This window comes from Xenopus tropicalis, chromosome 2, assembly GCF_000004195.4.
Source record: "Xenopus tropicalis strain Nigerian chromosome 2, UCB_Xtro_10.0, whole genome shotgun sequence".
Classification (NCBI taxonomy): domain Eukaryota; kingdom Metazoa; phylum Chordata; class Amphibia; order Anura; family Pipidae; genus Xenopus; species Xenopus tropicalis.
The window spans coordinates 82,097,064-82,120,534 of NC_030678.2; the positions used below are offsets into that span (position 1 = coordinate 82,097,064).

The following is a 23,471-nucleotide window of genomic DNA, read 5'->3' on the forward strand; positions in this document are numbered from 1 at the left end:
CCTGGCTAAATAGAGGTGTCAATGGGGTCAGTGCTGGTTGCACCATGTTTGTGTGTTTGTATGTAGTCTCTGTGATTTTAAATGATCTAAAATAGTTTTTAGTGTCAACAATGTAGTGTAAGCCGGTCAGTCACATTCCAAAAAACTCTCTCTATGATTAAAGGAGAAGGAAAGCCAAAATGTTAGGCACGCCCAAGTGATTTAAATCGCTTACCTTGTACCCCAGGCTGGTGCCCCTGTTAAGAGAGAACAGCACCAGCCCGGGGTAGCAGCGAGCGATTCCTTCTTCTGCGTTGGCAAGCTGCGCATGCGCAGTAGAGTGAAAAGCCTTACAACAACAAAGCTGTAAATCAACATATTTATTTCTGGAAGAATTCTCTCTCAAAATTCCACCTATTTTTTGTCTTGCAGTCACAAACAAGTTGGTTGTATCTGCTGGAGATAGTGTGGAGGTCACACTACCAAAAAATGAAGTTCAGCTGAATGCCTTTGTTGTCCCTGAACCACCAGAAGGTAAGGAAACGGCTGTTAATTGTACAGACATTCAGGAGCGTTTGAACTGAAGGTTGGTTGCCAAGGTCCCAAATGAGCATATTTTCCCCCTGATATGCCCACCTTGAGTGGCCGATATCACGCTACTGAGATCATTTGGCCCTCATTGCAAAGAAGGGCATTGGAGAAGTCGGAGCAAGGACCGCATAAACTAGCCAATGCGGTCCCCAATCCACTGAAAAATCAAGCCTGTCCGATTGACATCTGCCAAATTTGTGGGGAGGCAAATAAGCTGCCGAGTTGGCCCCAAAATGGATAGCTGAAATCTGCCTGTGTATGGCCACCTTTAGGTCATTGGTAGCAGTGAAGAAAAGGCTAGTCTGTACCCTTCTGCCCGTTTCGTGTGGGCAATGCATTGAGCCGTCAGCCACTAAGCATGTACACGAGATAGATTTTGTCATGTTAACACTGATCTGTGAACTTATGTACCAATATCTGCACCTTTTGCATGCTAATTGGCAATGTCATGCCAGTCAGTGTGCATATATCGGCTCTTGTGTGTGCCACTGGCCTATACCTTAGAGTAATGTGACATGGGACGTTCGGTCACCCACATAAATTGCTTACCTCATGCAACAAAACCTGTTTCCCTTGCTAACCACAACAATTGCAGAAAGTAAAACATTTGAATCTCATAATCTCTTGAAAATGGGAAAGAAACTTTTTTTTTGGTTTGCAATGGAAAGGTATTTTTGGACGATTGTCGTCCACAGTGAAGTCGATTTCACACGAATGACCAATATTCCATGTGACATTACACTTAAGCAATGCTAACCAGTATAAGTGCATCAGATGTTATAGTTCACAGTAGCAAATGTTTAGAGAAAAGATGTCTAACTCTAAATTGTGGTAAAAATAAATGCGGCACAATCATACCTATCTGTTTCTTCTGGACTTGCCAAAGACAGTAATATTGCCTAGTATACTCTGCTGTTTGTTTATGCCAGACTAACAGTTTGTATCAAGCTACTTATAGCCTAAAATAGAGCCCATAATTTTTAGACTATTGCAAGTACGGTCCATAGGTTATATACTCTAACTTGCAGTTCAGATTGGTGTCCATATTAAACTTAATTGCAGCATTAAGATGATAGGAGGGAACTCTGACTTAGAGAAAATCTACTTGGTTTAAAGTCAGAGCCAGAGAGAAGGCTGGTACTTTCTTTGGAACCTGTTTTCTGTGGGACACTGATTGTTTCAGTGGCAATGAAGCGTTAAATCATCTGCTCTCTAATTAGTGATAATGTGTTGGAGCATTATATAGAGATCGGTAAGTAACTGAGCCAGGTGATATGTCCTAATGACTAAATTGGCCTGAGGATATTTTACTTTGCAATGATTATGTTAATGAGCCAAATGTGTATCCTGTATCGTAAGTTTAGTCAGATGCCTCACAGTAACATGTAAATGCATCATGATGCTTTCTTCATTAGCCTAATATCTTATATGTTTAATTCATACGTTCTGTTAACAATATGGCAATAGCTGAAACTGCAGGGCAGTTATTTTAATGTCTTTGTGGAATTGTAGGAGGTGATTAACAAATATTGCCTTCATGCTTCGGGGGCTGACTACAGATGCACAAGGCCTTAGGCCAAGTTCCTTTACATAGGCCACAGAACTCTTATTAATAGCCTTTTAAATGTTACTATAGTATGCTTTTTAATCTGTGTTAATTTGTGGCAAAATATAAAAAATATCAAAATGTTTTATTAACTAAAAGCATAAACATAAACACTATCCTGATTCTTTACAAGTTTATTTCTGGCTCTGCTACCTTTCTCAATCATACAACGAGCTATTCTCCCTGTTTTCACTGCCTGTGCTGTGACCTACTGTGACCTGGCCATCCAAAAAAATTCCCCAGTTTCCCCAGCATGCACCAGCAGCACCATCATTCTCATACTCCACTCCCAGTACCAGGTCTCCACTCCCTGCACATTTCCTGGCCTTGGTACAACACTTGGGAACTGCCAGGCCTTGTTTGTCAATTGAGTAATAAATATATTAATTGAGCAAGAAGTTGGGTCCCTGGGTATCTTGGGCAGTGCCAGGTCAGCAGGGATGTGTACCTTAGGCAAGCCCCCAACTGCCCCCCCCCCCCCACATGTCACCTAACATTGCTGCAGCCACCAGCCTCACTTATGATATCTTCCTTTTCCTCTGCTTGTGATTTCTTATTTGCCAATTGAAAACTGGCTGGAATGAGGGGTAGGTTGTGATCAGCTGCAGGATTTTGGTCATCTGTTGAATTTTGGGGCATTGTTATAACCAAGCCCCCCACCCCTGTTGTGAAATCTGCAGATTTTGGATGTGTTCTGACAGCAGCAGTATATTCATTTTAAGTGTATCATGCTGTGGCACCATGCTTAAAGCACATGTAAACCCCACACACAAAAATGTAATCAATGAACAGCCTCTTTGAAATCTTTCAATACCTGCCACACTGGTTGTCCAGAGGTTAGTAAGGCTGCAGTGTCCCCTTAATCACTTAGATTTGCTTCTCCTCCTGTAACCCACTCAGCCCCCTCCCTCAGGAATTTGCTTTGGCTGTTGGCTCCTGGACATGCTCAGTTGTTCTCAGCTCAGATTACTAAACACGCCCCAGTCTAGCAGCCATAGAAACTCAGCTCTAGCTGTCTGCTTCATTTTTTTTCTCCTAACCTCCTCTCCTGAGCTCAGCTCAAACAAAGCAGAACCTTTATCAAAGACCGTTCTGCCTGTGTGAGCCTGTATTCTTGATGAAATGTATGCTGAATAAGGGTCTGTGTGTGTGTGTGTGTGTGCTGTTTGCAGATTTAAATGTATCTGATTATGTATCAGAGAAAAAATGGCCACCGGGTGAAAGCAGCTATTTGTTTTAGGAAAATGTGATGGTGCTAGCAAACAGAGGGGATATATGCAGTACAATTAATGCCATATGGGTGCAGACACGCCTAACTGATATACATTGTAGGCAAATGTAGGCCTTACATGTCCTTTAAATATGCATTCTTGCTTGCTATCAGCAAGTGACAAGAGTGGGGTGAGGCAACTTGATCCAGTAGAGGTCCCCAAAGCGAAATGAGATCAACAGAGTAGCACTTGCAGGTTAGGCCAGTGATCCAGCAGCGGTTGTCCAAAATTGTAGTGGCAGGTGTACTTTGCTGAAAGTCCACACATATATACTTTTTTAATGCTGCTGCCCTTTAACTTGCTAGCACACTGTTTGTAAGGATAGAATATAGAAGTTGTCCTTTTATAACTATTATAGAATTGGTGTCTAGAATACTGTTTTATAGATTGCAGATCTCCTAAAGCTGGAGAACTGATTTAATGGACATTGAATCCCAAATTTCAGTTTGGATTTGAACAGCTAATTTTTCTGCACACACAGATTCCTATTCTTCTAAGTCCCCACAGTGTGGTAAGCGTTTACAAAGGAATATTTTGTTGAACTTACAGCTCAGGCAGGATTGTGTATCTGACTGGTTTGTTCATCCGGCTTTGTTATTGCTTAGTGGAATGTTCAAGCTTACTTGTGTTACATCTCCCAATCACTCTTTCAGCATGCTTAAGCCATAAAACAAAGGAACTAAAATCCTCCATAACACTAAGCATATTTATTTATTACTGTACACTATAAGAAGAGTGGATGATTAATATCTCAGAATGGGATAACAATATTTTGGAAATGTCACAATTTTCAGTCCAGGTTTATTTGCCTGTTACATATACACATTAACATCATCTTTAATGTGTGGCAGGTCTGATTTTTCTGTATATGTTTACAATTTTTTTTGTTTATTCTTTATGCTGGACAGTAAAATCACAAGCAAATAATCCAAGAAGCTTATAAAAGTGTTGAAGGGCAGTGTCTGACTGGCCCACCAGGATACCAGGAAAACTCCCAGTGAGCCCAGGTGTCAGTGGGCCCTTTTGCTTCTATTTGGCCTATTTCATGGTCATTCCCTATTTCTGCATGGGAACAAGGAAGCTTTATGGATGGAAGAATAGAATATAGTATGTACAGAAAAGAGACTAGGATAATAAAGAGTTTGAGGGAGGAGAGAATGAATTAAAGTTTTTAGAGTGGGCCTATGGCCCACTAGTGGGTTTTCTAGTGGGCCCTTGCCATCTCCGTCCGACACTGTTGAAGGGAATAGTTTGAGATGTTCTCACAGTGATGAATTCTTAAATAAGACAGTCTGCTAACACTTTTCTCTAGCTCACCAGGATCATTTGTATTGAATATTTTTCCTCCCTTATATTTTTACCATAAATTGAAAGTAGCCCCATAGTGTTCTGATTTGTCACAAACAGAAGTTCCTGTGTTCTATACAGCAGTGGTCTACAACCTTTTTTGCACCATGGACCGGTTTCAAGAAAGACAATTTTTCCGAGGACCAGGCGTGGTGGATATAGACTAGAGCTTGTTTCCCTGCAACTAGATGAGCCCAGCCCCCTTGCTCGTTTTACTCCCACCTAAGTGGTGACATCCCTTGACACTTAATATGGAGCTTTAAGTACTTTGGTCCTTTTCACGATCAGTAGAAAGCTTCCTGGGCTTCGCATAGCAGTTGTCATGAAGTTGAGATCAGTTGAGGTAATTGGGACCAGAGGTGGCCCAGTTTAGCATGGCCCGGCACCGGTCCCCGGCCCGGTGGTTGGGGACCCCTGCTATACAGGTACTCCTTATTGGTATGAATTAAAATGTTTCTGCATTTTGCAAATTTCTAGAGATTGCATTGTCTTTATTTTATTTTTTACAATAAATTGGCAAAAAATGTGAATGTATGTATGACTGACTGAGCATTCATTGAAAACAGGTCAGTTTTTTTCTCCTTTAAACTGTAAAGAACAGAGTACAGGTATGCATAAAGGTACAGTCACATGTGGTGTATAATCCGGTTTTGTTAGGCTGCATCTCCTACGCAGGCCAAGAAAAGAGAATCATCCTCCACATGTCACTGTGCCCTAAGGATTATTATGAGCAGTCTCCACCAAGGATAGATTTTTGATGAGGCAAATAGCACATGGGTCGATTTCTTAACTGGAGTGTGGAGAAAAGTAGATCTGTTGCATTCCACTTGTATGTATGTGCACTTACATACATACATACTTTTGTCTTACCCTGTTGAAATCTGCACTTTGTTTGCCCTCACAAGATTATCCCATTCAGTGCACATATATACAAGACTTTGGATCAGCTTTTTATGTTAATGTATATACGACAGGAGAGAAAATGACCCTGGTGGCATTAACATAATCTTATTTAATTCTGTGCTTTGAAATGTCCCTTTAAAATTGCATTAAATTTCACTGATTTGTGAAATTAGAGTCTTTGGATGGATTGCATGGATCTACAGTTCCTGCAAAAGTGTTCAGCCCCTGGCCACAGTTAAATTTTATTGCTAGATAATTAATAACTATTGTCTTTTGTTTTCCTATGAATATGCTCCATTTTCTCTCCATTGAAAACTTGGAGCTTTCCGCTTCAGTGCAGGACCTGTATGTCACAAGATAAGCCTTCTGTTGCAGCAAAATGATATCCTAGGCAGCCATGTAGTGCAAAACCTACACCAATTAGTGCACCCATCAGTCTTCATGGTATTTCATACCTCCCAACTGTCCCACTTAGCAGCTCACAGCTCATTGTCCTGGACAGCTGTCCAAGGTGGCTGTGCATTCTATTATGGAATGCACCGCCATCTTGGCTTTTTCTCAGAAGCCTGGCAGAGAAAGAGAGCAGCAGCTTGGGAGCAGCAGGAAAGACTAACTTTGGTGTTGGTATTCTGCTTGTGTAAGTGACGGTGAGGTAATGCTTTTAATCTATCCTTTTCTGATCTTACTGGCATGTCTTGAATTAATAGAGTAGTCATTGGCAATTTTTCCAGTGATCGTACTAACTTGTCTGGGGTTAATGAAGTGCTTATTGGCCTTTTAGTAACATAGTCCATACGTCCATCAAGTTTAACCATAATGCCTATATATAACCTGCCTAACTGCAAGTTGATCCAGAGGAAGGCAAAAAACCCCAGCTGAAGTCTCTCTAATTTGCCGCAGAGGGGAAAAAATTCTTTCCTGACTCTAAGATGGCACGGACCAGTCCCTGGATCAACTTGTGATCTGGATTTACAGTAATCTTACTGGCTTGGAGTGCTCATTGGCCATTTCTATAGAGATAATACTGCCACGTCTTGGTTAATATGTTGATTAACTAGGGGCTTCAAGAATGCCCAGTTTTGTGGGGAAGGGGTAATGTGATTAGATAAAACAAAATAAGATAAACATGGGAAAAAAAATATTTTACTGGGAGTATAAAAAGTTTCACACTCTGTCTGCAGGGAAAACATACACATACGACTGGAGATTGATAACCCATCCAACTGATTACAGTGGTGAGATGGAGGGAAAGCATTCCCAAGAATTAAAGCTGTCAAAGGTATGTACTTTCTGTGGTGCAGAGTAATTGCTTGTTACTCCACTGTTGCACAGCTACAGTTTAAAGAGGACCTGTCATTCTAAGACAAAACTCCAAATTATTTTCTATATTGTTAGTTAAGCAAAATAAACTTACGCTATATAAATAATATAAATCTTGTTTCCTTCCGTCTTGGAATTACTCAATCAAAGTAAGCAGGCAGGCACTATTTTGTGGACACTGTTATGAAGGCAAACTTTGTATCACCCCAAAATCTTGCGTATGTGCCAGAATGGGGGACCCGATGCCCGTGCCCATGCACTGGCTACACATTAGATAATAAGGAGGGAGGGGGAAAGTGAGATGTGCAGTGACATCTAGGTAGTGCTGAACGGAAAGCTATTATGCCTAAGGCATAGAGGTGGGGCAAGCAATATATGATTGACAGCTGGGATTTTTAAATGTCTTTATAATGGGTTTGGATGTGTTAATATAAAAATGAATTTGGATTTCATGTTTAATTTGAAAAGGACTTATATTATACAGCTTTTTATGTCTGGGCGACAGGTCCACTTTAAAGCATCCTTTGTCATCATTCTGTTTGCTGTAGTTATGCAACTGCCAGACTGCCAAAATATATCTCATCTTTAGAGGAAAGATTTTAGGCTGTGTAATAAGATATTACCTACAGTATAAGGTGTTAGAAGAGCATGAAAAGAAAGAGCAAGTAAAACGCGTGTATGTAAGTTTAAAGCTGTTACTTAATTTCCATAAAGTAATACATTGCCAACAGGTATATGTAAAGAATGTGGAGGAAGAATCAAGATAAAGAAGAGTTTGCTGCCTCTAGTAGTTAATAATAAATATTTGTTTATAGCTAATAATTATTTTGATATATTACTTTCTACCTTTGCGTATTGCACTCTGATCTCTGTGTATCAGAAAAATGGGCAGTGGTATTCCTTTCTCACATATTGTTAGCAAAAGGTGACTTTTTTGTCATATTTTTGTCTCACTTTATAAACTGAAATGTTGATTCTAAGTCAGGATATACTCAATGGCATTAACCAGTAGGACTGCTGCTCTGGCAGGTACATTGATTTTAAATATTGTTGCCTTTCTTTGACTTCTTTTCTAGCTCACTGCTGGCCTGTATGAGTTCAAGGTTATTGTGAAGGGAGAAAATGCACATGGGGAGGGATTTGTAAATGTCACCGTTAACCCAAGTAAGTTTATTTCAAAATATTTCTAGTTGTTTTTAAACATTTAAATAAAGGCAGCATCCACTTAAAGCTAATGTCACACATGCTGAACTTTTCCTGCAGAGAAACTCTTGAAACCACCAATCAAGTTACATTATATTAGCATTTTTTGGGGCAAAAATGCACAAAAGCATTTTTGGTGTGAAAACTCTCTGCATCAGTAGTGCCATGACATTTTCAGTAAAAGTATGAGAGGTAGCACCACCAGATGTTTTCCCTGCTGACACATTCCACCTGGTGCAACTTTAAGCCTTACTGTTGATTTCATTTTCGCATTCAATCAGAACCACGAGTGAACCAGCCTCCAACGGCCATTGTGTCTCCACGTTACCAAGAAATCTCCTTGCCAACTACTTCCACATTTATAGATGGCAGCCGTGAGTATATAAATAGTCAATTTCTTGCTGTCTTTTTGTATACAGTATCGGTAGACATAAAGTATGTTCCATTTAGCTACTCTGTGTATATCCTTCTGTTTTAAGGAGAACTAAAGCTTAACTGAAGAAGTATGTTTTGGGCTTCTGTACCAGTCCCAGGCAACCACAGCCCTTTAGCAGGGAAGGTCGGTGCCCCCAAATATTCCCCCAATAGCCCCCCATCTTCTTTTCTGCTGATTTACTGCACATGCTCTTTGCTACTGTCAGTTACTGAGCTTAGGGACCAATACACAATATATTGTAGATATAGAGTATAAAAGCCACAATATAAGGCTTAGTACATAATACAGATTATTAGTGCATGGCACCTCTGAAACCAGTGCAATTTACACCAGAATATTATAATCATCCCTGTAGCATTAATTTATATGACAGACTTAATTTTCTGCTTGATCATTTGTGACAACCCCTAAGCTTAGCTTAGCTTAACGGCTGCCCAGAACATAATGAGCATGTGAGTGTCACCGACACTTCTAACAAATTTAGTATGGTGACCCCCTTTGTCATTTTTAAAGTACTGGCTTGCAACATTGTTTTATGTGTCAGAGCCAGAAGTACAGAGAATATAAACAGCTAGACACATACCACTTGCAATTACATTTATTAATAACTTTAAATCTATTGAACATTGTGTGTTACTGTATAATAAAAATTAGCTTAGCATTCCTCTTTTTCCCCTCTAAGCAAAAACGTTTTCAGGTGGAGGACTTCAGTTCCTACAAAGTGTGTTTGGTGTGCAAAATAACAAGGATGTCTGCTCTTTCTCAAAAAAAAAAAACAGACTCACCAAGTGAATCTAGGTGAAATCTATTTGTTGTCTATGTAATACCTTATTTGTGTCCCCTGTTAAATCACCAGTTTGTTTCACGTGTTAAATCCAATACCTGTATAGATAAAGGAGATACGATATATTAAAGAGATTGTTTAAAGTACAATTGACTGATTTGTAATTCTTTCTTTAAAATTGCAACTAGCATCTTTGTACATAAAGGTATCTCACATTGTTTGGTTAACTTTACATCTAGAAAGTACAGATGATGAAAAAATTGTTAGCTACTACTGGGAAGAGCTGAAGGGTCCACTGAGAGAAGAAAAAGTAACAGCAGAAACTCCAGTATTAAAACTTAGCAACTTGGTTCCCGGGAACTACACCTTCCGGTATGTTCTCATCTGGGTGCAGAATTTGTCCCCTTCGTTCATAATAAAGTTTATAGTGGCAGCTTGAGCCTTATTAATGTGCCAAGATTTTTTGGTCATCATACCTCTTGCTTTATTTATTTGCTCATAGCCTGACTGTCACAGATTCAGATGGAGCCCAGAATTCTACCACTGCGAACCTTACTGTTAGCAAAGCTGTAGATTACCCTCCTGTAGCCAATGCCGGGGCCAACCAGGTCATCACCCTTCCCAAAAATTCCATAGTGCTCTTTGGTAATCTTAGCACTGACGACCATGGCATTGTCAGCTATGAATGGTCACTGAGTCCCAGCAGCAAAGGAAATGTTATGGAAATGCAGGTAAGTGTTTTTTGCATTATTATTACATCAGTAATCATATAAATTCCCTTCCTTTATTCCAAAGTATACAGGGCAGAAAGTTAAAATTGTGGTTGTGTTCAGTATTTATACAAAAGACCAAAAAAGCAAACTACCAATAAATAGTAAAAAACCTTAGTTTTTACTGTTCAGTACAGTAAATGATAAATCCCTGACCTCCAACACTTTGAAGTGGCAGTCCCTTCCCTTAACTGCCCTGTTTGGCAATTGTTATCCACCACACTACAATGTACCCTGTAACTCTCATTAGTCGCAGAAATATTAATATTTTCTATTATGATAGCATAGAACCTTATCTTACTGCAACTCATCTCCTACCTCAGTGCAGTTTGTGGCACCTGTTAGTTTAGTTTTAAAGTAATTTTTAATTGTATGTAGGTGTACCCAGAGTTTCCTTTTTAGCAAAACAAAATGTTTAACTGTTTTTTCCAGTCCACACTCACCAGCACACCCTGGCCTTTCCACTCTGTTCTGCACACCGACAACAGGACTTCATTTAAGCGGGATAAACCCTGCTGTTTTTTAATAGTAGCAAACTATATATATATATATATATATATATATATATATATATATATATATATACACATATACACATATACACATATATATATATATATATATATATATACACATATACACACATATATATATATATATATATATATATATATATATATATATATACACATATATATATATATATATATACACATATATATATATATACATACACACATAACTGTTTTTCCCCCACTTTATTGTAAAGATTTTCGGTAAAATGTGTAAATGTAAAATCGCTAAATGTGTTTTACAGGGAGTCAGGACAGCAAATTTGCAGTTATCTGCTTTACAGGAGGGAGACTATACTTTCCACCTGACAGTTACTGATTCTGCAGGACAACAGTCGACCAGTGAAGTGACAGTAATCGTACAGCCAGGTAAAATCTTGCTAATTTGTGAAATACTAGTGAGATGATAGAGTATTTATCTACTGCAGTGCTTAACAGTCTCTTACTGTTATAGAGAACAACAAACCCCCAGAGGCAGATGCAGGACCAGACAAAGAGCTCACTCTCCCTGTAGATAGCACAACCTTAGATGGAAGCAGGAGCACGGATGATCAAGGGATCTCTTCTTACCTTTGGGAGAAAACAAAGTGCGTACTATGTGCTCACAATGGAACTTTGCATCCAACAACTTGCATCTCCCAAAGATGCCATTGGACAACGCTGCAGTGTGCCACAGATAGGGACACAGCAGTGGTATTTTCTTGCATTTGTTAAAGATCAAACTGTGTTTCATGCACTAAACCAGTGGAAGCCGTGTGGATTTTTTTGACAGACCCCCCCCCCCCAGTGATTGTATTTAATAATTTGATACTCCAGCCTGGTGCTCCTTTTAGCAGAAAACTGCCCTGGCCTATGGAGTGATCCTCTTCTTCCACTTTGTCTTTCCTGGCTACCCTGGGGCCAAAGCATGCGCAGTAAAGTGCAAAACCCAACTTTTTTTTTTTGTTAAAGTTTGGCTTTTTACTCTACTGCACATACCCACTTGCGTGAATAAAAAAGAGGCAGAAGAGGATTGCTCTGTGGTGCTAGCTAAAGAAGAATTCTGGGCAAGGACAGTTTTCTGCTAATGGGTGAATCAGGGGTGTTCCTGGTGTATCAGGTAAGTAAATACAATCACTGGGGGTGCTTAATTTTTGGTATAACCTTTCCTTTTCCTTTAATATAAATATAAACAGCTCCCATACCTGTATTGATAGTTAGGCATATCATGTCACTTACTTTGTTTAATGGAACCAGTGTGTGTACTGAAACATTTCCTGTGACATAAGCCTGGGGTGACCAGATCAGCAATCAGTGCTGCCCTGAAACATGTATTTATTAGACATGTCCCTGAATTTTCAAGTGATCTGGTCCCCCTACATTAGCCTTAATAAAATTAAGTAGAAGTGTAAGTTATTTATGTTTTCTAGAACAAACAAATCTGCAACTGTTTAATCTATGCAATATACTGTAGGTACTATTAAAAGCATTAAAGATGATTTAGGGCTAAATACAAATATAAGCAAATATAATGATGGAATGAAGAGTATTATGAGGATTTGGCATGGCCTTGACGATAAAACTTAGAGGGACCTTAATTTCAAGAATAATGATGAATTGCTTTATTAATGTCTGGGTTGCATTTAGGGGTCCTGATGGAGTGAAAATCACCAATTCCAACAGCAGCACCGCAACTGTGAGTGGCCTGCAGGTTGGAACCTACGAGTTCACACTGACTGTAAAAGACGAGAGGGATTTACAGAGCCAGAGCACCGTAAGCGTCATTGTGAGGGAGGGTAAGTGCTTAGGAAATAGTGGCATTGGGCTACACTGCAGTATAATACCTGCTGTACAGGTCAAATGGTTGGGCATTGAATGGCAGCATTTACCATATTCATTTAGTCACAGCCTTCCAGAGTTCCTTTTATTATCTAAAGGAACATTAAGTTCCTTTTATTATCTAAAGGAACATTAAGTTCCTTTTATTATCTAAAGGAACTTTGAGTTCCCTCACAGTAAAGTATTGATCACTTATTTAGTTTTACATAAGGATAACCTAAGGGCAAATATTTCCCTATGTAAAATAGTGCAGTGGCCACCCCTCAACGATTTAAAAACAGCATACAAAGGCAAAGTACAGTAATTCTCTTATCCATCCAAGATTCTGTTAAAAAAATATGTGCTACAAAAAACTCCCTATAGACTCTACTGTATTGTCACAAAAAATTTCACCACGAAAAAACTGCCATAGACTCCAATGTATTTTGCAGGACAAAAGTCAAAAGAACAAAAAACATCCATTGACTAAATTTTCAGTTTTGCTAATTTTCCTGCAGGCTCACACATTTTTCACCAAAGCGAAATTGGACAGTCTTGTTCCTCACTATCCGCTACCTGTTGTAAAAGCCATAAGTTTACTACAGTATCATACCTTACAGTGCATTTGAGGCTAATACTAAAAATATAAATAGTACTTTTATTCGTATTTTTATTAGTTTCACCCCCAGTGGAGCGTACAGTCTAAGGATGCATGCACGTGCACTAGGGTCAGTTTCATTAAGAGGCTTCCCCGACTTTCCAGGTCAAACACCCCCAAAGGTTGGATATGATTACACTCTTTACTAACGTGCTGATGACTGAGCTCAGTGTATACTTATTATGCTCTAAGGTCATTAGCACCAGATAATAGGTTGATCCCATTTGTACTTTCCAGATACTATGTTGATTCCATTTGTGGTTTCTTACTATAAGTAAGTAAATGCGTTTATACAAATCAAAGAAATAACCACTTCCTCAGTGACAAATGTAATGACAATGATTGCATTCAGTTTAGCTACCTATGTACAATGGAATGGCTGAGTAACTTTTTTTTTTTTTGTATATTATGTCATGTTTCACAGAGATCAACAAGCCGCCTGTTGCCAAAATTGCAGGAAATGTGGTTATTACTCTCCCAAGTAACACAGCAGAGTTGGATGGCACAAAGTCCTTTGATGACAAGGGGATTGTAAGCTACCAGTGGGAGCGGGATGAAGGGAGTCCAGCAGCTGGGGTAAGCAGACCTTATTATCTATTGGGCCCTGTGTGGTTATATAAATACACTGCACCTATATGTTAACACAAGCAACCTATGTTCTCCGATCCCCATACCTTCCCATGATGCCCTTTTTTTTAAAAAAAATTCTGCCACTTCAGCCTGGTGCTAGTGACTTTGGATACAGGGTAACATAGATTGTAAGCTCTTTTGGGCAAGGCCCTCTGTACCTCTTGTATTGGTTTGGTTATTGGTTGTACAATGTGATACTCATCGAGCACTTGCAGGTGCAAAGACTGAAACTTTAGCTAGAGTAGGGTGAAGTAGGAGTAGAAAGAAGCAGTGGCACCAAGGTCTTAACTTAGATTGTTATGTACTAATAGAGTATCATGTCAGTATCTTTCAAATTTTGCACCGAGCATAAGAGGGATATATACTTTGGTATATTGTACATATTTATTTTTATACCTATATAAATTGGTGCAGCCATACTGGTTACCTGACATATACGCCACAATTTTTATTAAAATGTATGTTTTAAACTAATTCTCATTAGCCCTTTTTTTTATTTCCACCATAGATCTACTAACACCCAAGTATGGGCCATGACAGATGGGGAGATTAGTTGCCTGTGACAAATCTCCCTTGTCGCGGGCAACTAATCTCCCTGTCTGTCACGGCCCTTAGGCTAAAGTCCCATGGAGTCATTTAGTCGCTTGTGCTCCCTCAGGCAACTAACCACTCCAAAATGCCTTTCCACCAGCAACAATAGGAGTCGCCCGTGGAAAGAACTACGCATCACTTTGGCTTTCTGAAGTTGCACAAAGTTTCCTCCTGCAGTTTCCTCCATGGTACATTAGCCTTAGCACTGCCTACATCTAATTGAGAGTGAGTCCTCAATTGTAGGTTCTTTAGTGTGTCTGTAGAGGCCCAGTCAACCCTAGAAATTCTAGATAAAAAAAAAAAAAACTAAGTTAAGTTCTTAAAGTTACAAGAGGTGTATTTTTACAGTCCTTAAACAGCACTGAAAAAATGTAAACCTAACTGGATGCCATCACTTATTTATTTAGCTAATGAGCAATCATAGAGTAGCTTTAGTTTCCCTGTATAAAGAAATAACAAGAAACATAGATTTTTCGTGTTAAAAACAAATGGGAAAAAATATGTTCAGCTTTGTAGGCAGGTGTATTACTAGAATAAATGTGACCTTATGATGTCCATCTTTTTTCCCCTCTGTAAAAAAAGTGCCACAAACTGCCTTAAAGGAGAACTAAACCTTAAAATAAAAAATGGGTAGAACTGGCATATTTTATATACTGAGCCTACTAAAGTTTATTTTTAGCAGATATTTTACTTGCTGAAACCTAGCATATAATTATGGGCTTCACTCCACTCTAGGGGGGGTAAGAGATTGTGCAGCTGCACTGAAATGTTAACTTTAAAATGCTGAGATGGGGGTAAAATTTGGTGGAAGGGGTGTGTTTCTAATGCCTATAATAGTGAATAAAAGTAACTCTAGAGTGTAAAAATGAAAAACAAAAAGTAAGTGTCCCTTTAATATAAAAAAAAAAAACAAAAAAAAAAACCTGCCATTTATTTTGTCTTGGTATCTTTGGCCTAATATCTTTAATTCTGATGTATTTTTAAAAGACATTTTACTGTAATATAATTTGTTGTGTTATTTTTAATTATGCATTCTACTGACTACAGTATATTTTAGTAATATTTGTATTTTAAAAAGTACTGTATGATTAGTAGTGCATTAACTTTAAGCTACTTCTTCTTTGTGCATGCAGGAAGTTCTTAATGGATCTGATTGTCACTCAGTGCTGTTCCTCTCTAATCTGGTTGAAGGAATCTACTCTTTTCACTTGAAAGTAACAGATGCCAAAGGAGAAACTGACAGTGATAGGGCAACTGTGGAGGTGAAACCTGGTAAGACATAAAAAAAAAAAATACAAAGACATAGACATTGAAGCTAGCGAAATGTAATACCACCATTACAACAAAAATAAAAGTGTTGCAGTCAGAGGACATGTTTGTATACTTCTGTCGCTGAAGTATATTTCTGTATATTCTATATATTCCATATAAAGGTTGGTTATATTAAGCTGATGGAGGATGTCATCATTTACTAACCTAATTTCATTACACTAATATCCACAGACACAGCATTATACACTTATGCTAGGCAAGCTATATATTGTGCCAATTATACCACCAGATCTGCTTGAGAATGCTTGAAATAAACAGGGATAATTTTAAGTTTCTAATCAGGCATTAGACAGCATTCAGGTATAAATAGCATAGTAAATTGAAAAAAGACACACGTCCATCGAGTTCAAACTTTTATGTCTAACGGCCATACCCTTGTTGAAATGCTGGATGCTGTCTCACTCCTCATAACAAACTTATACTTATTCATATGTTTACATTTAGCATTTGCACAAAAGCTGGAGAATAATTTAATTTGTCTGTATTATCTATTAAACGTTATTTTTTTTCTCTAAGCCATTTGCAAGCATGTGCCTATTTTTATGTTAGTTACTGAGACAGGAAAAGAGGGAATAGAATGCAATTAAATGCCTAAATTTAATTATCAGCAGGTGTTGAAGTAATTATGCTGCTAATCTAATTTTCCTTCCAATAATTTACAGCTAACCTAGTAAAATACATATAAGCAGCACAAAATGCCAGTGTGGTGCATTATAATGTCATTTATTAGTAAAGTGTCCAAATAAACCAATTCCTGCAATATAAAATGCTATATTGCTTTAGTAAGCAAACTACCTGTGCAGGATAAATTCTGATAGTGCTAATCAACACCATATAACATTTTGGAAGCCCCATTGAGAATAAATAAAATCAAAGCATTCCTGTGTGTAATTGTTCTTTACGTTTCCAACTTTCTAAAGGTTACAACACAGTGATTATTTTATATGTGTTACAGTTTTGGAGAGGTTAAGCATCTCACCACAGGAAATGTCAGGAATTCAAAAGTTGAAGTTAGTTTTGAAGTCCCAATTTCTTGAGTTCCTCAGTCCTATCATTTCAGTGTTCAAGTGTATCTTTTCAAGTGTTCAGTATTTAAATCACTATACAGGTATGGGACCCATTATCCAGAATGCTCAGGACCTGGGGTTTTCCAGATAAGGGGTCTTTCTGTTATTCGGATCTACTACTTTAAGTCTATTAAAAATATAATTTAAACATTAAACCCAATAGGATTGTTTTGGCTCCAATAAGGACTAATTATATCTTGTCTATTAGGGAGCCTCTATGCACACTATCAGCTTACAGGGGGCTTTATTTGGGAGTAAATCTTGTTTTTATTCAACCAAAACTTGCCACCAAGTCAGGAATTCAAAATTAACTACCTGGTTTGGGGGCACCGAGAGCAACATCCAAGGGGTTGGTGAGCAACATGTTGCCCCTGAGCCACTGGTTGGGGATCACTGCCTGTATGTATGTATGTATGTGTATATATACAGTATAATATATATATAATCAAGAGGAGCACTCAATTGTAAAATAAATTAGCCGCGTAGGTGCTGATAAATATGCATAAATACAAGAAAAAAAGTATCGCACTCACATTTTTAAAATTTATTTTAGTATCCCAACGTTTCAGTCACATTGTGAGAACAAACAAACAGTGAAGTATATATATATATATATGTGTCTACGTCACTATGTAGTTTCCCGCCACACAGTGTATTTAAGTTCTGTTTGGTTTGCTTACGTGTAACTTTGAGAAAGGCTACTGCTGTAGCCGAAACGTCAGTTCTTTGCTTTGCACCCAAATAAATTCTATATTATTCTATAAGTCCTGTGTGATGCGATCCATTTTCACCTACTATATATATATATATATATATATATATATATATATATATATATATATATATTTATTTATTTCTTTTTTCCCCCACTATTTGCCTTTCCTCAGACCCCATGAAAAACAACCTGGTAGAGATGATTCTGGATGTCAATGTCAGTCACCTGACAGAGAGGCAAAAGGGGATGTTCATGAGGCAGATTGGGGTTCTGCTAGGTGTGCTTGATTCAGATATTATCGTACAAAAGATCCAACAGTACACAGAGCAAAGGTGAGTCCCTGTTTCTGTAATCTCAAAACCATAATCTAGAACAGAGAATTCCTTATAACATTTCAGAATGTTTTTTATTTAAGTTGGAAACTTCCTGGGTTACTTCTTATGTCTTCATATTTAAAAAGAAGGGGTACATTAGTTATAATACTATGGAACACATGACCCAAAGAGAATTAAGGCAAGCCCAATGTATTATTTTAATTTTTGCTGAGCTTTACATTCAGTATTTCATATGGGATCTGGTGATGGAAAACACAGAGAAGTGCATGATAATAGAAGGCTTTTCCCTTCTTTCCCATTAGCTTGTATTATTGCTGTTCTTTATTTTGTGTTTATGCAGGCTCACCTGACTATAAACAAAATGTGTTGTGCAAAACAAAACTGTACTGTACTGCAGCTATTTATGTTTTTAAAACTGATTTGTGATCTGTTTTGCAGCACTAAGGTGGTGTTCTATGTGCAGAATCAGCCCCCTCATCAGACACTGAAGGGATACCAGGTAGCCTCGACACTCAGGAATGAACTACACAAACAACAAAGTGATTTCCTCATCTTCAAAGCTATGGAAATTGACACATTTAGTAAGCGTAAAAAGGAAATCACCTTTTCCATACTTGCTTACCTCCCTTCTCTTACCCCCTTCCTCATCAACCCGTACACACATTTTCTGTAGCCCCATCATCTGTGCAATATTAAATACCTCCACAAGAGTTCTCCTTGGGTTAACATATCCCCTTCTTAAATTTGGACATAACTATTATCTACGTGGGAGATTTGTCCCTAGAAACAAGAAAATGGGAGACAACAATATGTCACATACACACACACAAATATGAATGCATCCTATTTATCTTATCAGATGTTACATTAATTGTAATAATGGTCATTTGTACTATCCTTCACAATCGTATGCAGTTATAGTCACATGACATACACCATTTTCTATCTCCCTTCCTTAAACTGCTCTTATGGCCATGTACACTCTACTCATAAACACCCTTCCCTTTAGTATACTGCTTTCACCTTCCTCCCAACAACACACAACTCTGTCTGCTTCCTCATGCTGCTCTAATCTCCAACTTTTTAATGAAATATTTGTTCCCATCTCAGCTTGCCAGCTTAATTGTTCCTTCCATGGTCACTGCAACTCTCTGACCAAGCGCTGTATCTGTGACCCATTTTGGATGGAGAACTTAATTCGCCGACAGTTTGGCGATGGAGAAAGTAATTGTGGTGAGTTTGATTTATATAATAATATTTTTAAAAAATCCACACAAGATAAAATTAAATTGGAACCCTGGCTTCTGAACCAAATGCATTCTATTGTGATGTTCCTTTCCTTATTGACATCACATGAGCAGGGAATGTGGGATTTTAAGGATGTACTGAAAGAGATCACGGCACGCTGTAACTTGTTTGTCAACCTTTTTAATACCTATACCAATACCTATTGGTACTGCTTGATATATGATAAATATGTTATCTACTTTGCAGACTGGAGTGTTCTTTATGTCATCATCTCAAGCTTTGTTTTCGTTGTGGCTCTCGGACTGCTAATCTGGTGCACAATTTGTTGTTGCAGAAAGTAAGTGAGACAAATGAAATACAGCCACATTGAAATTAGAGGGAGCAATTATAACTGAAGATGAATAAAATGGGCACATTTTTACTCATATGCAGTACTGGTTAAGATCAAGTGTAGTATCTGTTCTGTAATTCTGTGTGAGGCCCAGACTGTCATTTGTGTATATTTTAACATGTAGATTGTGCAGGTGCTGTAGCCTACAAGGGTTTCAGCCCTTACCTTAATGTCATACATAGCTTTTCCTCTGCCAGTGGATTTCTGCCGGTAGAGAAACACTCAGTATGACCAATACAGACTTCCATTGGTAGTACTCGCATCACATCACTATAATTTGTTCCTTCAAAAAGTATAAATAAATACCATTTTATATGCTGCAATCCAGCTGCAAAACAGTTCTTCTCTTTCTGCATTATTTGAAATCCTGGCAGGGGAGCAGGAACTAAAACAATGATGTTATAAATTGAAACAACTTCTCAACAGCTTACAGACAACATGCAGGAACTACATAACCCACAATGCATTGCACTGCAGTACTCCTTTCTTTATTGACATTACATGTGCAAGGGATTGTGGGATTTGGAGAATGCAGGCTGAAGACAGTGGACTGTAACATTTTTTTTTTTGAGTCTTAAAGTAGTCAGCCAGATGAGCAAAACAGGGGGCCAGGTTATGTAACTAGGGAATTATTACAATGAATATCAAGGAAATGCTGCATATTTTTAATTGATGTACAGGGTGGGCCATTTATATGGATACACCTTAACATAATGGAAATCCATTCCCATTATGTTAAGGTGTATCCATATAAATGGCCCACCCTGTATATTGCAAAGTTGCTTGAAATTATGTTTAATTTTCAAAAAGCTTATGTTGTGTTTGGATGAAGTTCCTTTTTTATGTCAGTGACAGTCTGCACTGGCCATATAGGCTATTTCTCACTGGTAGAAATCTGCTGGTGAGAAAAACCTCATATATTAAAAGTAGGGATGCACCGAACCCACTTATTTGGGTTCGGCCGAACCCCCAAATCCACCCTGACGGATTCTGCCAAATTTTGAACCGAATCTGAATCCTAATTAGCATATGCGCTGCGCAAATCTGGGATTCAGTGCTTCCCTAATTAAAAGACTCTAAAATAGAAGGCTTCTTTTTCTCAGCAAGTGACACATCCTGCATTTCATATCTTATTCCTGCAGGAAAAAAGGTAAACCCAAACGCAAGAGCAGATATAAGATTCTAGAAGGCACTGATGACCAAGATCATATGGAACTGAAGCCCAACCTTAAACCAGGTAACTGGAGAGATATATGAAAGATATAGATATAGTCATAGATATATGAAAACATTTCTAGAAAAGTAAATGAATGCTCACAACAAATCTAAACCCCAGCCACTTCCACGGGCTCCATAATGTACATGTAAGGCAGGGATTCCCAACCTTTTCTATTCATGAAGTGTTGGTGAGCCACATAAGCATGAATAAAGTTCTTTGGGGATGTTAAATAAGGGCTGCAATTGGTAATTTGGTAGCCCCATGTGGACTGCTGGCCTGGCGGAGGATCTACATGGAATAAAACTGTGTCTCTGTGCTTCCAAAACTTGACTTTAAGCAAGAGATTTAAAAGTAGGCAGCTACTTTGAGGCCACTGGGAGCATAGGGGGTAGTGAGCAAACTGTTACTGACAAGCTACTGGTTGGGGATCACTGCATAATGTAGTTATATACTGGATGTTTCTATGTTAAAAGTTGTGGGTGTTCTGTTAAGTTTTGAATGGTATATGTACTGTATCCATCTTAATATATTATGTCCAATAACTTCAGGTAGGCAAGTATGTACTTTTCGGGGTGCATATTTAGAAGCAGGTACCCAATTATTTTATGGTTTGTCCACATTCTTATAGTTGTCTGAGTGTATTTTGTCATTAAACCTTGAAAGGTGTCAACCTCAATTAGTGTGAAAGGGTTGGGAATTCTTCAGTTCTTCTGTTCCAAATTGTCATATTTTCTTTCCACAGGAGTGAAGCTGAAAGTTCCTACACAGAATACCAGCCTGATGCACTCTGAATCAGAGATAGACAGTGATGAGAACACCTACACATGGTCAGATAGGGAAAAAGGCAAGCTACTGCGACCCCAGAATGGCTCTTTGCGTAATGGACAAGCCCATCACAAGATAAAAACCCAGAGAGAGGAAGTTTTATAGCTGGGAGACACCTTGCCGGCACATGCAAAGGAATGCCCAACTATCTTGGGGTCATGAGCAGATGCCAACTCTCAAAATCACACTTTCTACTCTTGAAGCTGCTAACTTGAACTGCTTTTAAACAGATTGATATTTTATTAGCTCATCATCACTCCATAGTTCTTGTAGGAGCTATGTAACTGGACATACTTGAACTGGAATTTTAAAATGGGAAAGCTAGATTATTTTTTTTAAGAAACTAATTTAATTGCGTTTTTTTTTTCCTTCACATAATCCTGGGTCTGAATCTCAGGAATGAGCCACTTTTTTAGGAAAAAAAAATGTGTGTCCCCCTGAACTGCACTACCCCCCTACCCCTAGCTTTGAAGGCTAAAATGTGAAAGGCGCTGGGCATCCTCTCCAGCTCTCAGATTGCTATGGCTCTGTCTGGAAAGCCTGAGCCCGCATCGGTTTGGCTTCTAATCTCAAAAGATAGAGATGTTTGGCTTCTGGTTTTTAACCAAAATAAAACAAAACAACAAGATATCAGAAGCTGCTATTGTATGAATAAGAAACGCTGATAACAAGAGAGATTGCAGATCACTGGATTCAGTAAAAGAATAAAAATCAAAAGTTCTGTTTTGTGTTTAATAAAGTCCAACACTGTACTAGATGTTCAGTCTTGTTCCTGAGCACATTGAGACGTCAATTTAATATTTTATGCAGACTTTAGCAAACTTTTTTTTTTTAAAAAAAAGACCTGCAAAGTTTAGACGTATAGTTTGTATAATCCCATATACAAACACTGCTGATTTTACTAGTTTGCCCTTTATTTAAAGGAATACTGTCATAGGAAAATGGGGTTTTTTTTTTTTGTTTTTTTTTTTTAAACTCATCCCTTAATAGAGCTTCTCCAGCAGAATCCTGCATTGAAATCTGTTTTTCAAAACAGGTTTTATTATATCTAATTTTGAAATTTCACATGGGGCTATCCATATTCTTTATTCCCCAGGGTGCCACAGCCATGTAACTTGTGTTCTGATAAACTTCAGTCACGTTTTACTGCTGAGCTGCAAGTTGAGTGATATCATCCCCCTCCCAGCTGCCAATCAGCAGAACAGTGAGAAAGTAGCAACATAGCAGCTCCCAGTAGATATCAGAATAGCACTCAATAGTAAGAAATCCAAGTCCGGCTTGGGACTCCTCCAATTACATGGGAGTAGGAGAAACAATAGGTTACCTAAAAGCAGTTCTAATGTGTAGTGCTGGCTCTTTCTAAAGATTCGGGCACAATGCACTGAGATGGCGGCCTACACACCAATATTACCACTAAATAAAAATAAATTTGTAGGTTCAAGAATAATATTTTAAAAGATAGAGTGAATTATTTGCTATGCATGTATGTATAACTTTATTTATAAAGCGCCACAAGGGTACGCAGCGCTGTACAAGCTTACAAAAATACAAAATTACACACAGGGAGGACAAGTGATATAATAAATAAATACAATAATAGATAGAATCCTTTAACTTATACTATGATGTAGAAAGTGTTATTTTGAGATAGTTTGCAATTTGGCTTAATTTTTTATTTGTTATGGTTTCTTAGTTATTTAGCATTCTGCTAAATAATTTTCAGCAGCTCCCCAGTATGGTATTTCAGCAACTACTGTATCTGGTTGCTAGTGTTTTATTTTCCCTAGCAAACATGCAGTGATTTGAATAAGAGAATGGAATATAGTAAAGCAATTGAATCGTTAGAGAAGTAATAAAGAGTAACAATAATAATAAAATTGT

General features: G+C 38.1%; 1 protein-coding gene across 2 annotated transcripts in view; it reads left to right on the top strand.

The window, feature by feature from the left end:
• kiaa0319l (kiaa0319 like) overlaps nucleotides 1–22,347 on the top strand; it is a 55,623-nt gene extending 33,276 nt beyond the window's left edge. For both annotated transcript variants that reach the window (XM_002938832.4, XM_012957372.2), the window contains 17 exons: nucleotides 412–513; nucleotides 6,879–6,976; nucleotides 8,094–8,181; nucleotides 8,502–8,594; nucleotides 9,680–9,812; nucleotides 9,943–10,171; nucleotides 11,028–11,151; nucleotides 11,237–11,369; nucleotides 12,409–12,557; nucleotides 13,662–13,813; nucleotides 15,592–15,730; nucleotides 17,745–17,904; nucleotides 18,346–18,488; nucleotides 19,018–19,140; nucleotides 19,402–19,492; nucleotides 20,689–20,783; nucleotides 21,508–22,347. In XM_002938832.4, coding sequence (XP_002938878.2) covers nucleotides 412–513; nucleotides 6,879–6,976; nucleotides 8,094–8,181; nucleotides 8,502–8,594; nucleotides 9,680–9,812; nucleotides 9,943–10,171; nucleotides 11,028–11,151; nucleotides 11,237–11,369; nucleotides 12,409–12,557; nucleotides 13,662–13,813; nucleotides 15,592–15,730; nucleotides 17,745–17,904; nucleotides 18,346–18,488; nucleotides 19,018–19,140; nucleotides 19,402–19,492; nucleotides 20,689–20,783; nucleotides 21,508–21,695 — 2,240 coding nt within the window. In that variant the 3' untranslated portion in view covers nucleotides 21,696–22,347. The remainder of the gene's footprint in view (nucleotides 1–411; nucleotides 514–6,878; nucleotides 6,977–8,093; nucleotides 8,182–8,501; nucleotides 8,595–9,679; nucleotides 9,813–9,942; nucleotides 10,172–11,027; nucleotides 11,152–11,236; nucleotides 11,370–12,408; nucleotides 12,558–13,661; nucleotides 13,814–15,591; nucleotides 15,731–17,744; nucleotides 17,905–18,345; nucleotides 18,489–19,017; nucleotides 19,141–19,401; nucleotides 19,493–20,688; nucleotides 20,784–21,507) is intronic.
• Nucleotides 22,348–23,471: the final 1,124 nt, after the last annotated feature.